Below are 17,166 nucleotides of genomic sequence, written 5' to 3' on the forward strand. Positions count from 1 at the left end.
AGGATTGCCCTAACAAATTCAAAATATCGTTTTCTTTTTACCTACGTTTGATTTGTTCCAGTTATTTTATCATTCTCCTTGGACTGACACCTAAATCCAATAACTTTTTTGCCATCCCAAAACAGCATCTCCCAATTCCAGAAACTCGGATAAAATCTCTAACTCATTGTGGCTCAGGAAAGACCTAGAAAATCCAAAGCGAGACAGGAGCCCAAAAATCCCAATAAAGTGGATAGCCACGTAGGCAAAAACATTATTAGTAGAACATGCAGACAAAAATATTACACAACCAAAGGTATGTGAAGTTGTGCCGAGTATTGAACTTTTAAGACTATTTTAGTATTTTGACTAGTCACACATAGATATCCTTTCTTTTCTAGAATTAAAACTTAGACTGCATCATAAACATAGATTAAACAAATGCTTATCAAGCATCAGTTCAAATAGGCTAAGTATGGGCAATTACTAATTTATTTTTAATAAATAAGATATTAAAAGTTTACATCATACAAAAAGGTAGATATTTCTACCATCTACCTTTGCTTCACATTACAGTGTGCATCGAGCCAAGAAACAATATCATCAAGGACTTCACAAATCCTCTCATCTGACTCACCTTCTAGAATAGCATGATATGCATTATCATAAAGTTTCAGTTGTTTGTCAACACTTTGTGACTTCTCATATAAGGCCTTGCTCACAGAGGGATCAGTTACGACATCAGCAGCTCCGTGAAGAATTAGCAATGGTAAAGAAACCTGCAAACAATATTTTTAAGCATCCACAAAAAGCAAATTCAAATCGAAGCAAAAATTACTCCATTATTTAACACTTACTTCATGCATTCTTTTTTCTATTTCTTGTGTAGTCCTTAGCATCTGTACAGCCGTTCTGAGTCGTGGCCGGTCCTTGTAGGCAATTACATTGTAAGCAGCCTGGAGGAAATATATAACAAGGCCATTTTAGAGTTTACTTTGACTTTGTGCAATAAGATTTTTCGTTACCATAAAATTTTTATGTTTTCCGTGGAAAAGGTTTAAAGACTAAGAAGTACATGCAGAATAACCTAATAAGAGCAAGTACATAATTTTGTACTTTCAAGGTGACGTAGAACACTAACCAGCTTTCTCTTTTTGATGTCTCTAAATGCTAGCTCTGCTAAGTCTTTCTGAGGAACCAATTTCTTTTTAGGAAAGACTCGAGCTATGACCAATAAAATCTGCACCATTAGCCAAGGTGGAGTGATATCATCTGCAAGCTGACAGTTCAAGGCTTTTAATAAGTCGTGCCGAAACACCAGAAACTAATACTTTAAAATATAAGAAGCTAAAAACTGATGCAGAATGAAGTCAAATAGTGCTTCAATCTAGAAGTTCAAATGTATAAATTCACCTTACACATAGGAGCAACTAGAACAGCTCCATCCCATGCGTGGGGTTGCTTCAGATGGATCTTTAGGGCCACTGCTCCTCCTAAGGACTGTCCAAAAAGAAAGCACGGTAGATCCTTGTATTCTGGCATGGCTGCAAGTCATAGAAACCGTCATTTGTCTAAGATGTGAAACTTGCTTGTAAAGCAGAAAAAAAAAATAACAAGCTAAATTCCTCGCATATGTATTCTAGCCTTGATGAAGCAGATAGGAGATTCGCTTCAAATGATTATTCAGTATATTAAGCTGAAAAGCTATTAAATCAACCTTTAACATTCTCATTGGGGTAAACCATTTATTTTTGGCAAAAGAAATAAAGCAGCACAAGCACACATTATTGGAAGAGAAAGCACAAAAATTAATTCAAAATACTCATAAAACAAACTTGACGACATTTTCAGCTGTAATGAAAACTGTATCAAAAACTCAGCAATTACTGTCATATTCTGTGTTTCAAAGCACTCGACACTTTAGCCAACCCCATGGTCAATGTGCTGTGTTTCTCTCATGACAACCAAGAATGACCATTGACAATCATCCACACATGATCAGTCCATGACACATCAATACCCCTCTGCATTCTGATCACACATTTTTGTCCCTGAAATTGTGTATCCTTGAACATGTATCCTAGTTTTGTTTTTACAGAAAGCCAAACACATCAGTGGCCAGAAAATATCACACATTTAGCCTGAACTTGTCAGTGAAAAGTTCATTCCCATGTAGTGAAGAAACATGCAGATTAAAATGACATACAGTTTCAAGTTATTATACCATACGATCATGTAATCTAAATGCTTTTGGAGACAACAAGTAACGACAACTTTCACATCATTACCTACTCCTTTGTGATACTTCTATCAGCTGCATACAAATTATTTGGGTCAATTCAGTCATTACACTTCTTGTTGTTGCTTCAATAACCATACAGTACAATTTGCATTTGAATTACATAGGATACTCTGAGTGTTTTGTCTATCACTTCTTTAAATTCAAAATTATTTTCTATCATTGTGATATATTACCAATTAGAAATGGCAATCTCCATTGGCGTATTAACCCTAGTAATCTAGATAAAATTTGGTGTTACTGGATGCTTAGGTCATTTTAATCCTAAAATTATGCCAGTTTCATAGTGTTTGACTCACAGATTCTTTAGAGTTTAAGCATATCAGTGAGCAATCAAGTGCTCTTCTTCTGCATTTTGTGCTGTATAAGAATCAGAAAAATGTTCTGCAAGTTTGTCAAAAAGACTTGTAAGCTTCTTCTTCTTGTGATAATACTAAGAAACAACATCAATTCTACCCCAACCCTGCCACTGTTTTTCCCATTTCACATCTTTGACATTGTCTAACTCTAAATCATACATGGTCTACCACTGTATTGAAGCCTAGTGTATCTTGATTATTGAATTGTCAAGGGAGTTGTAAACTTCTTCTTGTTGTGATAATACTAAGAAGCAACAGCCATTCTACCCCAATCTCCGCCACTGTTTTCCCTATTTAGCATCTTTGACATAATCTAAATCATGTGTGGTCTATCATGGCATCAAAGCCTAGTAAATCTTGACTATTGAATTGTAGAGGAACTTCAGTTCTGTGGGAAGTCTCTTATGAAATCTGGTTGAAACTTTTTTTTTATCAGTAATATTTCACTTTTGACTGGAGCTACAAACCAAAGAAGCCACAGACCTGGGAGGCCTCATCCCCAAATCCAACACCCAAGACCTGCAAACACAGAAGCGCAGCAGGGACGCCAAGTTCGAGGGGCACAACAAACACACCCAACATGGGTTCGTCACTGGGTCCACGGGCCCTTGTAGTCCAGTGACGATCTTGAGATTTGACCATTGTTATCTCCATCTCCATCAGCGATCAGCCTGAACACCATAATCTCCATCACCATTAATTCACCATAAATGTGCACCCATCCACCACCACGCACGACAACCAAGGTGGGTCCAACCATCATTAACACTGTTTTGGATCAAGTGGGGTTTTGAACCTTGGTTGCACCATTAACAGTGCAACCACAAAACCACTACACCACAAGGTGATCCCAGGAATCTGGTTGATATTATGACCACTATTTTTGTTTATTTGTCTCGTATACTTGATTATTGAAATGGCAAATTTAGACACATTTCTTGCACTCAAGATAGTGTGGATACAATTAAGCTAGCATCACTAGAAGGCTATTATAAAGTTCCTCCTGTGGAATCTACAAAAGATGTGACTACTCAAAATGCATGACATTGAAGTCATGGAAGAGTTTCTTTCATATATGCTAACTACATACAAGCTTCCTGGTCTTAAGGATGATGTCTATAAAAAGTTATATCCTAGCTTGTTAAAGAATATTGGGTGACAGTCTACATTTAACATTGTTAACCTAGGATAAAACCCATAGATCTATATCTTCAATACAATCCAACTAAAACTTTTCAAACAAAGCTTTTCCTAGTCTTTCCCAAGTCTAAGAGTATATCAGAAGTCACAAGAATGTAAATAATTTCCATTTTCACACAATTATTGTATACATAGGTTCATGTCTTCCAGAGAACATTAGACCTGTGCCCTATCTATACCTATCAGTGATAAAGCACAAATCAAATGCGAACATGCTTGCCAGGTTTTAACTGTCTTGATTAAGCAAATTTTTTGCTTGTTTTTTCTATTATCCTAATCTTACTATATTTGCAACAGACTAAAAAGGTAAAGAAATTTCAAATTTGGCATGAATCTTTTGACTGTTGAGGTTTATCTATGGTCTAAATATGTTTGGACCTTTGAAGTATTGCCATTGTCCAAATTCAAGCCTTGCATATTATGACAAATACAGATCACACTAAGATATCAAAGGCATTTCCATATGCTAAAAGCTTATAAGGAGATGTTCAATTGCACATAGGATATCTTACTCAAGAAATTCCATATAAAAGGAAGATACACTGAATCAAAAATATTGCTCCTAGGATGGCAGCTCATTGGAAACCTGTACATCAGAAGAATTTTCTATGTATGTGCTTCCAAGAAGCATAACACAAAAATACTCCAATGTAACCTCTCCTAGCTTCCAATCTACAAGATCTTTATTGAAGAGACCTGACTCTAGACAAAGTTCTAGTTCTACTCACAAAGCCCATATGTTTAGATAAAAGGCAAGCTCATAAACCAACGCCCAAATCCAAACCAGAAAAGAAAAGGACTAGGAAACACAAATGATGAAGCATTCTCTTTTGCATGTATGTCCATGCCCTTGCTAAGAGAAACACTCGAATCTTACAAATAATAAAATGTAATATATCTTTGTCTAAGGAGGAAGATGGCCACTACTAAATAGTTACCATATGATTGTTGATAGATTAATTAGCCATCTGTAGTATGTCTTCTAGCCCTCCAAGGCAGAAGAGAAAAAACCTTGCCTAGATTATAATAACATAAATTACTTGGCTATATTTGTCACTCATCTACAAGAGAATTTTGGTGATTTGTGCAAAAATATTGGATATCAGATATACAAATAAGATAAATTTGAAGTGCGATTAAGGTTTGCAATTTGCTACCAAAAACAACAATCATATACACTCTCCATCATGAAAGATTGTTCTATTGCAAGGATCTACGCTCAGCAATCCTTGAATAATCTCCATCCCACAGGAAATAATGTTTATAAGATTGAAGACACTCTTAGTCCTTTTGATAACAAATTAGCTATCTTATAAGCCAGCTTAAAATGATGGGAAAAAGAAGAAAAGGGGAAAAAGATGTCAAAAGAAGACACTCTTAGTCCTCTTGATAACAAATTAGCTATCTTATAAGCCAGCTTAAACTGATGGGAAAAAGAAGAAGAGGGGAAAAAGATGTCAAAAGAATTAGTTTCTCCTACCACAAACATATTTGCAAAATTAAGAGAGGAATCTGATCTATGAAAAGAAATTCTAAAAAGCAATCTCCAGAATTGCCACCATCTACTCTCATGATGGGAGATAGTGTACTTGTAAAGTCATGATATTTAGACATAGACCACACACTGGATCCTCTTGAACAAATTAGAGCCTATTCTAATACATTTACTCTCTACAGGTTTATGTCTTTTAGATGGTGTTGCAAAAAAAACTTTTAACAGTTGAATGTCTCCAAGGAATCACTGCACAATGATGGGAAACAAAATATTTGAACACTGAAAATTGAGATGAATACTTTAGTCAAAATCTCATAATGAGCCTTACAAATCTAATGGTCGTGAAATTTTGCCCTCCTTCAAGCAGAAAATGTGAAACAAATATCAAACGTTATAATTCATAAAATTGTAAAATATGCTCTGTTCTTCATGAAATTATGCCATATAGTCCAAATAATTCTGATATATCTTTATTAAGATAAATTCCTATAAAAGCTTCTTATGGCATCCATCGTAAAGTCAATGATTATTTAAGCTAGAGGTTTTCAAAACTAGAATTCTTGCCTTCATCAAGGATCAACATTATGTGCACAAGTCTACCAAAATGTCAAGCTAAGCTTTCTAGAAACCCAAACATGTGGGTGTAACCTATTTATCCAACCTGAAAAAACCACCATTCTTCCCATAAGAGAAACTCTAAATAACTTCTTTCTGAACCTTTCTTTTCCCAATTGTCATAGTTATATACCTATACATATTTATATGAGAAAGTGTAACACTCCTGGGCCTCCAAACAATATATCATTTACTATATTTGCAACAAACCTAGCCACATCGCACCTCACTTTTCAAGTAATTATCCAAAATTAAAGGATGTTAATCACATTATACCACTGACGGAGCAACATGGTGGGAAGTAATTGATGAAGACTAAGCCCTGTACCTATGGGAAGATGTTATTGAGCCAATGGTTGAAGACCTTAGTAATAATGAACAAGAATCTGATTACCTTGAAACTCTAGCAGGCAAACGTGAAGAAGATATCCCAACTACAATGATGAACAAGCCTTTGGAAGAAATGGAACAAAGAGGCAGAGGATCCCCTTTATACTTCAAATGCTTTTCAAGAAGAGGAAGTTTTCATTATACTTTCCTCCATCACTTATCACAATCCTAACCTACAAGGCCTCCCACTCCCATTGATACGAAACTGGAAATTCTTGATGAATGGATTAGTGAAAAATTCTCAGGAAAGACAAAAGAAAAATATTAAGATTCTTTCCAAAAGCCTATATATATATATATATATATATATATATATATATATATATATAGGATGAGCCAGGAATTGATCAACTTTGTGAGTTATTTGATGTTGGATGCAATAACCAGCATTACTATCAATTTGAATTCTAAAGAGACAAATCTTTAAAAGTGGCCTACAGAAGAAGAACCAGACATCATCCAAATAGAAGATTTTTATCCAACATGCAGATATTTCATGATCCATAGATGTACTACTAGCAAAGTACTGGCCGAGTTGCAAAAACTGGCTGAATTTTCTGGCCTGGTGAGTTTTTACAACTTTTACTGGCACCAAAAACTCACCAAATTGTTTGGCAAAAACTGGGTTGTAGTTTTATAACAGCTATTAAAGACAAAAAACAGTCTAAATTAATTTCATTTCTCTTTTCTTCACTTGTATTTTGCTGAGAGGGGGAAAATAGTCTTCCAAACACTTACAAACTGATTTCTATTTACTTGAAGCAGATTTGAGGCAAATTTGAGGTGGTTTATGAAGAGGATGACTTCAATGATTTGGATAAGTGGGCTATGGAGTAGTGGGTGGATTTGGCTTCACATTGGATGACATTGAGTTGAATGAGTAGTCATTGCTAGTGTCAAGAGAAGCTAGAGACAGAGCTATACGAGCCACAGACTGAGTTAGACATACCAAGCAAGGAGGCACAGTCATGCCAGTGCAGATTTCTAGTATTAGACCCTCTAGTTCTAGCCTGTGCGAGGTGCAGACATTAGTGTTTGTTTTTTTAGCTGCAATTTACAGAAGGTCGTACCCAGAGTTCTACAACCCTGCTCACAACAACACATGTCTGGACATGTAAGCTTGCTCATGCTTAGTGGTGTTCGTGCAAAGTTTTACTTTTTGGGTGCATGAGAAGAAGTTCGCCCCTGGTTCTTGTACTCCTAATTGTTTGTGCAAATTGCAGCTACAGTTTGCAGAGCATGGACCTCTTTTATGCATGTTTTGAGATTTTTTTTTTTTAATAATGGGGTGCTTGCGGCTAAGGTGTCAAAACCTTTCTGTAGATGGATTTTACATACATATTTGGTTTTTATTGCAGTCTTTCAGCACCTAGGGTTTCAGACAGCAATTTGTGCAGATTTTTTTTCGATTTTTGCACCCTCTATAAAGTTTCTGAGCAAGGGTTTGACTGTTTTTAACCAGAAAATCAGATTTTCTGGCATTTTTACCAGCTACGAGCTGAAGGTTTTCATTGGTTTGATAGAAATATCAGAATTTTCTAAAAGCTCAACTTTGCCTCATTTTTTGTGCATGGGAAAACAAAAAGGATGGCAGCATTGACCAACATCATGTTGGAGGGCAACTAAAAATTCAACGGTAGAGCTATATTGCATGTAAATAGAAGATGCTCTTGATTTTTGAGTGCCAGTGCTTGGACTAGCTTCTTCTGGCTAACTATACTCGTCTTACAGCTGCAAGCAAAGATCAGGACAATGTTGACAAATGCAATCGAGAAGTAGATTGTTATAATGTTGACATTATTTATCACCAATGAGATGCTTCCAGGAAGGCCATCGGGCACATCTGTTGCTGAGATTCGGGCACACTTAAAAAGTCTCCATGAAACATTAGATAAAAGCCAAGCTTTCTTTTTGAAGAATATGCTGTTTTCCCTTCTGATGGATAAGAAGATGTCTTTGTGGAAGCATTTTATGAAGATCAAGGAAATACGCAATCAACTAGAGGCAACTGGTCAGAAGATGGAGAAGGACGTGGTAGAGTCTACCATGGTCCTATGAACATTTTATTGAGATGCTCAACATTACCTCCACTAATGTTGACTTGAAATTTGATGAATTGCGCAACAAGCTAGGTGGAGACAGTAATTTGGTAGCACCAGTGACATGGTTCGTGCGGAACTGGCATTTACTGCCACAACTAAAGGCAAAAAGGTGTGTTCACTCAGCAGAAAGGATAGCATGCATTAGAGGCTTACAAGAAAAGATCACTTACTATTGTGGGAGGCTTGGTCATATCCAGAGGTTTTGCAGACAGTGGTTCGCTTATCAGGAAACCAATCAGGGAGAGTCTTAGTACTAAGCTTGTGTAGTAGAGCAGTTTCATTGAAAGGGATAATTTCATGCAACATCTTTCTGATAACAATTCATATCATGAATTCTGAGAATGGATTACTAGATCTGTGTGCAATATAGAGAAATCTTGGCATGCGTGCGAGTAGAGATCTGGGCACAAGTTTAAGAGGACTGTGTGGGAATGGATCATCTTCCCTGAAATCTAGGAGCTAACTAGTTAAGCCTGGCAACCCTCATATAAATCTACAGGCATTTAACAATACACATGCCTAATGTTGCATTTGTTATTGATGTGATCCCCATCAATTCACTATCTTGTTAAGAGTTCTGATATTTTTGTTATTATCTATCCAAGGCTCTATATTAGTGTGAGCACTTACTTTAATGTAACTCAGGAATCATCACTTCTGTTCCTGATATTAAGTGTAATTGTAAACTCTTATGTAATACAAGGGTTTTCCGCAGTCTTAGTGAGCTGTGGCAGTCACAATTCTGAATAAAAGACTTCTTATACCAAACAATACATTGCTAGAGCATTGATGTCTAACTGTCAGTAATTGTTTTTAGATCCAACCATGCATACATCTTATAGCTGTGTTGATTTGAATCCTGGAAGTTGAAAAATCAGACCTTAGGTTATAGACAATGTACTAGGCCCATTACACTCCAACAATGAAAAGCAGCATTTCTTAAAAAATGGAATTACACTGCGCAGATTATTAAAGTTCATAAGGAGCTTGAATGCAATAAAATCAAATGACGAGGGGTAACCCAGGAAGCTATATTTTAGGAAATGTTACAACTATCCAAGAACTGACCTTGCACGAATGTCACTGAAGAAAACATGTATTCTCACTCCCCTGTGCTTTATCATTTCTGCTAGGAGAGTGAAGAAAAATATCAATATCTCTTGATATATGATCACTTATAGAAAAGAGATTTGTTACCTAACACTGAAGAGATATCTGGCAGATGGAACTCTAAATTGCTTTAATTCAGGCGTACGGGGTGAAATTGATCAAAGATTCAGAAATGAAACTTAGGAAAGACATGGAACCACAATGAAGATATCATTAATCATTATGTTACATTAATTACGTTCTCAAAAAAGAGATGAATGGCTATATTCTTCTCCCTCCTTTCTTCCTAACTCCCTCCATATATTCATATGAATATACAATACTCTAGAAGGCAAAGACATGTTTTGGGAGATGAAAACGTTACTCTATAACTTCCATCAGTTGAGCTGCATCATATTTTAATGGTCCAGTCAGGCGTACAGGGCATTGCTTTACGCCCCACAAGTCATATTTAAGGCTCCAACCCAAAAAAGAGGAGAACAAAGTTACATCCATGAGATACAATTGCTGATGTCTTGAACCACTGCATTATAAGGGGACCCAACAGCCAAGCTTTGCCTAGATAGAATATGATCTTGGTGGTACAGCAGGCTGTAAACATGATTTGGTCCACCAGAGACCACAAAGACAGTTTTGCTTTACCACAGACCATGAGATTGGGCTGGGTATGACAATAGATCACGAGATTGGGTCTGGTAGTAGCACCAGTTATAAATTACTACTGCAACTCGGATCAGCTGGTTCAAAGCTATGATAGAGTTGGTTATGGGCCCAAAATTGTTTCTGTTTGTCTAGTTTCTTGCTCTGATTGGGTGATTTTACCCTTACATTCAAGGAATGATCAACTCCGAAATCCTCTAGCATTTACTTCCTAAGCTCATGGTTGTCAAGTTAACATCGCATATAGCTACTTTTGTGGACACTCCACCCAGGATTGACCATATTCAGGTGAGAACTTTAAAATGGTTGAAAGAAATCCATCTTCATTCATACAAGGACAGTACAGAAAATAATGAGTTACAGTAACAGTAAATTCAGAAGGTTTTGTCCTGAGACTCCTTTTCCAGATTCTACCCAAACCCTAGATTCCTTACATTTAGATCAAATGGAGCTATTAGGATTCCAGTTAGTCACATCAATAATGAAGCATGTCTCCTATTGCCTTTTATGGAATGACTGAGCACAGTAATCAGCATGAAAGAGGAATTGTGGGCAGAAAACAGAAGCAAGAATCTATGACCTTCTGAAAGCAGTTGAACTACACACCTCTGATTTTGGAAAACTGTTCGATAACATCATCCACAAGTCTGTCAAAACTTGGGATATAACCATGTAGACCTTCTGAAATGCCAAATCCTGGATAATCCATTGCAAATACACCATATCCAGACACTGCAAGTTTCTTAGCAATTCCTGCAAGTTGTGCAATTCTTCAAGCATCGATATCATGAACTCCTCAGCATTACGTAATCACCAGAATGAGAAAACCTCAGCCACAATCTAACCAAAGTTAAATTTTCACATAATTTACAAATTATCTTACCTTCAAAAAAGAAGGTACATGTATCCCCATATCCATGGCAGAAAAAGACAATGGCCTTCAAAGGATCAAACTCTGGAAGCCAACTTTTGGAGAAGATTTCTTGACCTCTTGAATTTTTTTCATATCTCTGTTCATAGCACCAACACTCCCTTTCTTAGTTCTTAAGAATTCACTAAAGAAATTCTTTGAAATTTCCAAATTCTGAAAAATTGTTTTGTGAGATTTCAAGGAGATTGTTGATACTAAAATGTTAATATTAATGAGACAAAGTTGACAATCTATATGACAGAAAATTAAAGTGATAAGTTTAAACATCTTTGTGGATGTCTTTTATTGCTGGATGTTGTATTGGTAAGCCTTCCTTGTAGAAAGGAAAAACAGAAGGCAAAACTATTTACCATTTAATGACAATCTAGTTATCCTAACTAATTGTAGATAACTGGAACAGACAGTGGAAGCTAAATGTCATTTAGAGTTTAAATGACAACTAGGTTATCCCAACTAATTGCAGATAACTCAACAGACAGTACAAAGATGATGATTGTCTTAAATGGCCCTACCAAATTGCTGTTACAGAAAAATTAACAATTTATATTTATTAATGGTTAAAATTAAAAACCAATGATGAATTATAAGTTTATAAAGAGTATACCTCCTCGGTCTTTACTCCAGACTTCACCATCTGCAAGAAAATGTGATAAATTACTTATTCAGATAACAGTGCTGTTACACAGTATACTAACACTTATCCACAACTTACTGTACACAACAAATGCATGCAATTCAGATACCTTGATATTTATTTAAGCTGTTAAATTTCCATTCCATCATTTATAAATTCAAACTAAATAAGCACTCTCTAGGTGGCAGAAAATCCTAATGAGCCACTTAGAAAATAATAGACTTACAACCAATTACCATTGGTTTTCAAACATCCTGTTTGTCTTTTCTAGTGTATCAGCTAAAAAAATTGGAAAAGAAAAAGAGAAAAACTTGAGTTTGGTCATTACTACCACAACAACATTCATTATTAGTACTTTATTTAAAAGAGGCATCAAGTTTTCATCCATTCCTTCATCAGTTGAACAAAACACAATGCAAACTAGGTCAAAACTCACATTATGCATCTACACACTGACATTCACACAGGCCTAGCCAATAGAAAAGGATATAATTAATCAAACTTATACAAGCTATATAACTTCATGGATTGAACTCTAATGAAACCTTGGTAAATCCTAATGCATCACCATACAATCCATGCTACAGTGGTTTATATAAACCAGTTAACCTTCTAAACCATTGTATATTGCTATCAGAATTTTACTGTGTAGTTTTTGAGTCAAACTCATTGACCCATGTTTCAGAGTAGTGATTCACACATGAATTCATCTCTCATGAGAATAAATGGAACACTTAGCACTCATTATATCTAGGTGATGCTCACAGAGGTGAAGCACCAGGACTTCCCGGGAGCATCAGGACTTCTACACTATGTTGACATGAAAGTGTGATTTTGATGCATGAGGAGTGATGAAGGATAAAAGAAGCTTAACCAACTTCAATTGATGTCATATGAGCTTCTCACAAGCACTGCTGAGCAACCTAATGTTTAGCAAAATATTAAAATCATTAAACAGGAATAATCAAAGGAAACTAGTTAGAGTAATCTCTTGTTTTATTTGTATTGCAGTAAGATTTTGGCAATGCTTGATCTACTAATATTGGCCCCTATGTTAGTGATCCATCTGCCTCCTGTTGATATGTTTGATGTTGTATCCCAGCTATATCATATACAAGGATTTTGAAAATATGCCATTTCTATGCTGACATCCATATATGTACGAATGAATGTTAGCTTAACAATTTATCTATTCGGACCCCAATCTTAAATATGAATAATAATCTAATTTTCTTCAAAATCCTCTAAGTATAGATTAACTTTTTCAGCAAATATAAATGGTAAGAAACCTTCCACAAACTTGGAGATTAACTCAGCCAGGCATACCAAGCACCCAATGTTATACCCAAATAATGCAAAATAATTTTAACTTGAGCATTGTCAATTTTCTCTCTTACTAGAAATAATTCTGTCTGCCTGCAGTTTCCATTCAAATTCAAACCTTTCATTTATAAACCTCAGAGTGGCAGCTTTATTTCAATATGTTCCTAGATTTTCATGATCATATGCTAGCATGCTAGAATTCTATCATCGTTAATACCAGCTGATGGTTTACAGTTTACACTGATTAAAAAAAACTCATGATTGTGAGACTCCTTATGAATGTTGTACCTTCAACCCTGGATGTAGCCATGAATGGTCGAATGGAGAACAATCTTTTTAGGGACAGAGGGGATAAGGAGCGATAGATCCATCTGTGAGTGGTTGATCTGGGCCCATTCCATTCTGTGTCAAACAGATAATGAATCAAGGAAAAATTAAGTATGATAACTAAGCACACTAATCACACCCGCATTGGCATAAATAATGCAGACAGGATCCATTTGGGAGTGATTCGTGTGTTTTCCTATCTATTCTCTGAACATTTTCCTTACACTTATCAAGTATATTTATTTTGTGTTGGATGCCCATTGTGATACTGGACGATTTTTAAGACTGATCCCTGTGCAATTCTCTATCTCCTGAAAATCTTATATCTCTTGTAACTGATGGGTTGATCTGAATTACAAAAGAAAAAATCATGGCAAGAGTGGACAATGATTTCCAGCTAATTCCACTGATCTGCCAGTTTTCAAGTTTAATCAGTTGCAAGATCATATGGACTCTATCTATTAATTGGGTAAAATTAAATATATTTTCAATCATAACCTAGTATACAAAATCTTAAAAGAACGAAACCCCACAAAGCTCTGTTATTCAGAAATTTATTCCAATGCTAAACACTAAGAAAAATCCTCTAATTAAGTAAACATTGAAACATGGGTCAATGAGTTTGACTTAAAATATACACAGTCAATTTCTGATAGCAATATCACAAGTAAACATATTGTTATAGGCCCCAGCAGGCCACTTTGATCTGCAGGAGGTTAAAAATTCAAAATACCATCTTGCATTTTCTCGTCCCTAATCATCTAGACGACTAGACAAAGGTTCTCATTCAGCACAAACTAGAACGCCTAACCAATTATATTTTAAAATCGGGCCAACATGCCCACCTATCACACTTCAAACTGAATCTAGAGAAGCCCGTTTCATCAACCAGGGTAGAAGATGTCTAGTCAACATGGACACACACACAAACACAACAAGGGCAGCTTGGCTCTTCTCACGGACGCACCCTGACTTACCACTCTACCCAGACAGAATGGATAGTTTGAGAAGCATTGCAAACTATTAACTAAAAAGGTATCTAAATTTCAGAATACAAGTAAAGCCCAAAAAAACAATAACCAAAATCCCAGAGTCTAAATAATTATCTAGGTGACCAATACCCTCTACAAAAACGAAATCCAATAAATAAATAGAAGCCACCCAAAATTCACTCGACTAGTCGTCCAATCCAAATTGCTCAATGTTCCAAACAGCTCATTACTCACTCAGGTGTAGAAAACACGACAATGATTAAAAGTTATAATAAAAGCGTTTGGCGGACCAAACTGGAAAAAACACATAAAAAGCTCTTTTAATTTTTAATCTCTTATTTTTTAATTTTTTAAGGAACGATCTTTACAAAGCGGTATGTAGCCCTTATCCTTCAATGAACTTAAAAGAGATACCTCGAGCTTTAAACTCGCGCAAAGTGCTATACTGAATTAAAAAATTAACAATTAATCTGATCATAATCTGGGTCATGTCCATCCAACCTACATAACGAAATCCAAACAGTAACCATTTGGGTAAATTAATAAAAAAGGAAACAAAGTTCTACGTTTGGATCTAGCCATATTCACAGTCAGTACTCGGCCAGCCTCACAAGCCACTCCCAAATAAAAGGGAGTCCTCGCTGTTTGGGAATCCTGATCGAAAAAGCATGATGACAGAATCCTATTTCTATTGAAATTGTTTTAGCTGTTTATCATTTTCTAATTTTTCATTATTGTCTCAAACTCTGGCGGCCCCCAAATTTTGAATTATTACTATTTTCAAATATAAGTAAACAACATCAAATAGAACTAATTCATCCCCTATGAAAAACAGAAGGACACCAATCCAATGAAGATGTGAACCTTGAAGAGGCAGTGATCCAGATTCTGCTGAATTTGAATAAATGCCTGCCTGACTCTTCTCCTGGCGGGAGAATAATCCATCTTCATCCGAGCAAGGGAACATTTCTCGTCATCAAGACCTTCCATTTGAACGATAGGGGCCGTGACCCTGGTTTTGATATTTAACCTACTTAATCTCAGAGCGCATGCAACTACCACAACTGCCACAGCTGCCACGGCCCCCGGAGGACTACACACCACGCTAACAAATGTATTCAAATTCCTCATTAGTTTGCTATCATTCTTACCTACTCTATAATTAAAGGTATTTCCTTCCTTGATTTTACACCCGACCAATTGAGGTCGTCTTCGAGGATTGGCAGAGATCGTTGGTTCGAGCTGTACTGAATATGAGATTGTCAGATAGAACAACTGTAAAAATCTGCCAGTTGTCTAGCTAAAGTTGAAATTGTTTGGGGTCTCTACAGATCTGGGCCGTAGGTGCACGAGAGTTGCGCACGCGTTAGGCTTGGAAGATGTTATTGGCTTTAAATTTTGGTTGTTCGATTTTGACTCGCTTATATTTTCGGTGAAGATTTGGCAGAACAAATTTCCTAGTCAAACAGGAGGTTCCTGAAGGCTGAAATGATCCTCCCCTTGCCACCACATGCTGATTACATGTGTTGCAAACGTGCACTTTTTATACAGATTGGCCTATTTTTAATTATATGAACGGTAGAAGTCTAGTGTGGTTTTTTTTTTAAATATTAAATTATTATATATAATTTATTATAACAATAATTTTATATTTAATATAAATATTCGAATTTAAATGATAGTGATTGTCTATTGTAAATTGTTTTTTAAAAACATTCAATGGAGAGTTGATTCATATAGTTAGATAGATGTAGGTATTTCTTATATACGAATATTAGTTTAACTATGTTATTAGAGTCATATAGTAAGAAGTGATTGTGGATGGTGTTATGAAAATATTTTTATAAGTCAATATATATATAAAAAAAAAAAAATTATAAAATTAAATAAAATAACTCTTCTTTTATGATAGAATTTCAAAAAAGTAAAATATAAATATTTTAGAGAAAAAAAGTTCAAATGTGACTTTTTATCTTCAAACTGAAAATGTGTGTATAGCTAAATATAATTGGAAGATGGATGGGAAGAAGCAATGCACAAACAACTTTTATGGTGGACAATAACTAACAACACTAAAGGTCTGATAATGTCTTGCTACATTCACACTACAATATGCACGCACGAGTTGTGAGAACATAATGACACAAAGGAATGACTACACAAGACCTCACCATTGCACAAGCAAGGTGACATCAACGAAAAGACTAAATTGTAGAGCAACTCGCCAAGAAGAAGTGAATGAAATGAAGGACACATATGAATGTTAGCATCTTCCAAAACAACTAAAATAAGGTATAATAAAATTGATCCAAATAAAAAAGTATGATAAAAGATTTAACAAAATATCTCATTCCAATTCTCAAATTTCAAACACAAAGAAATTTGATTGCACAAAATGAAGGCACGTACAAGAAGAGCAAATGCTTCCCCTGACAACTTGAAACCAAATGCAACTAATCTCATTTAATTTGGTGCACAATCCTCCCACATTGAACAAAACAAATTCCCTCTCAAGAGTGAGTTGTTCTCCTGCATTTTCTCTCCAAAAACTCGTTTTTTTTTTTTTTTTTTCTTTTAACTCTTTTAATGCGCCGGGTAAACTTTTTAATGTGACCGATAGCGCTAGTGCGACACGCCCACCGGTACCACGGGGACGGGGGAGACTAGAACTCGTGACCAACCCCCTGCAACAGGGAAGATTTAGCCAACCGAGCTAGGGCCCTCGCCCAAACTCCAAAAACATGTTAAGT

The 17,166-nt window shown here is 35.8% G+C and overlaps 1 protein-coding gene across 1 annotated transcript; it reads right to left on the bottom strand.

Moving 5' to 3' along the window:
- Positions 1 to 455: 455 nt before the first annotated feature.
- On the bottom strand, positions 456 to 15,860 carry LOC149571112 (caffeoylshikimate esterase-like). Its single transcript, XM_089812674.1, has 8 exons — positions 15,281 to 15,860; positions 11,745 to 11,774; positions 11,093 to 11,219; positions 10,816 to 10,962; positions 1,393 to 1,523; positions 1,121 to 1,258; positions 837 to 935; positions 456 to 758 (listed from the first exon to the last, which is right to left on the bottom strand). The coding sequence occupies exons 1-8, from the start codon at positions 15,545 to 15,547 to the stop codon at positions 534 to 536; spliced, it is 1,164 nt and encodes a 387-aa protein (XP_089668800.1). The 5' UTR covers positions 15,548 to 15,860; the 3' UTR covers positions 456 to 533.
- Positions 15,861 to 17,166: the final 1,306 nt, after the last annotated feature.

This window comes from Cupressus sempervirens, chromosome 2 (genome assembly GCF_028749045.1).
Source record: "Cupressus sempervirens isolate cs-2001-9-10 chromosome 2, ASM2874904v1, whole genome shotgun sequence".
Taxonomy (NCBI): domain Eukaryota; kingdom Viridiplantae; phylum Streptophyta; class Pinopsida; order Cupressales; family Cupressaceae; genus Cupressus; species Cupressus sempervirens.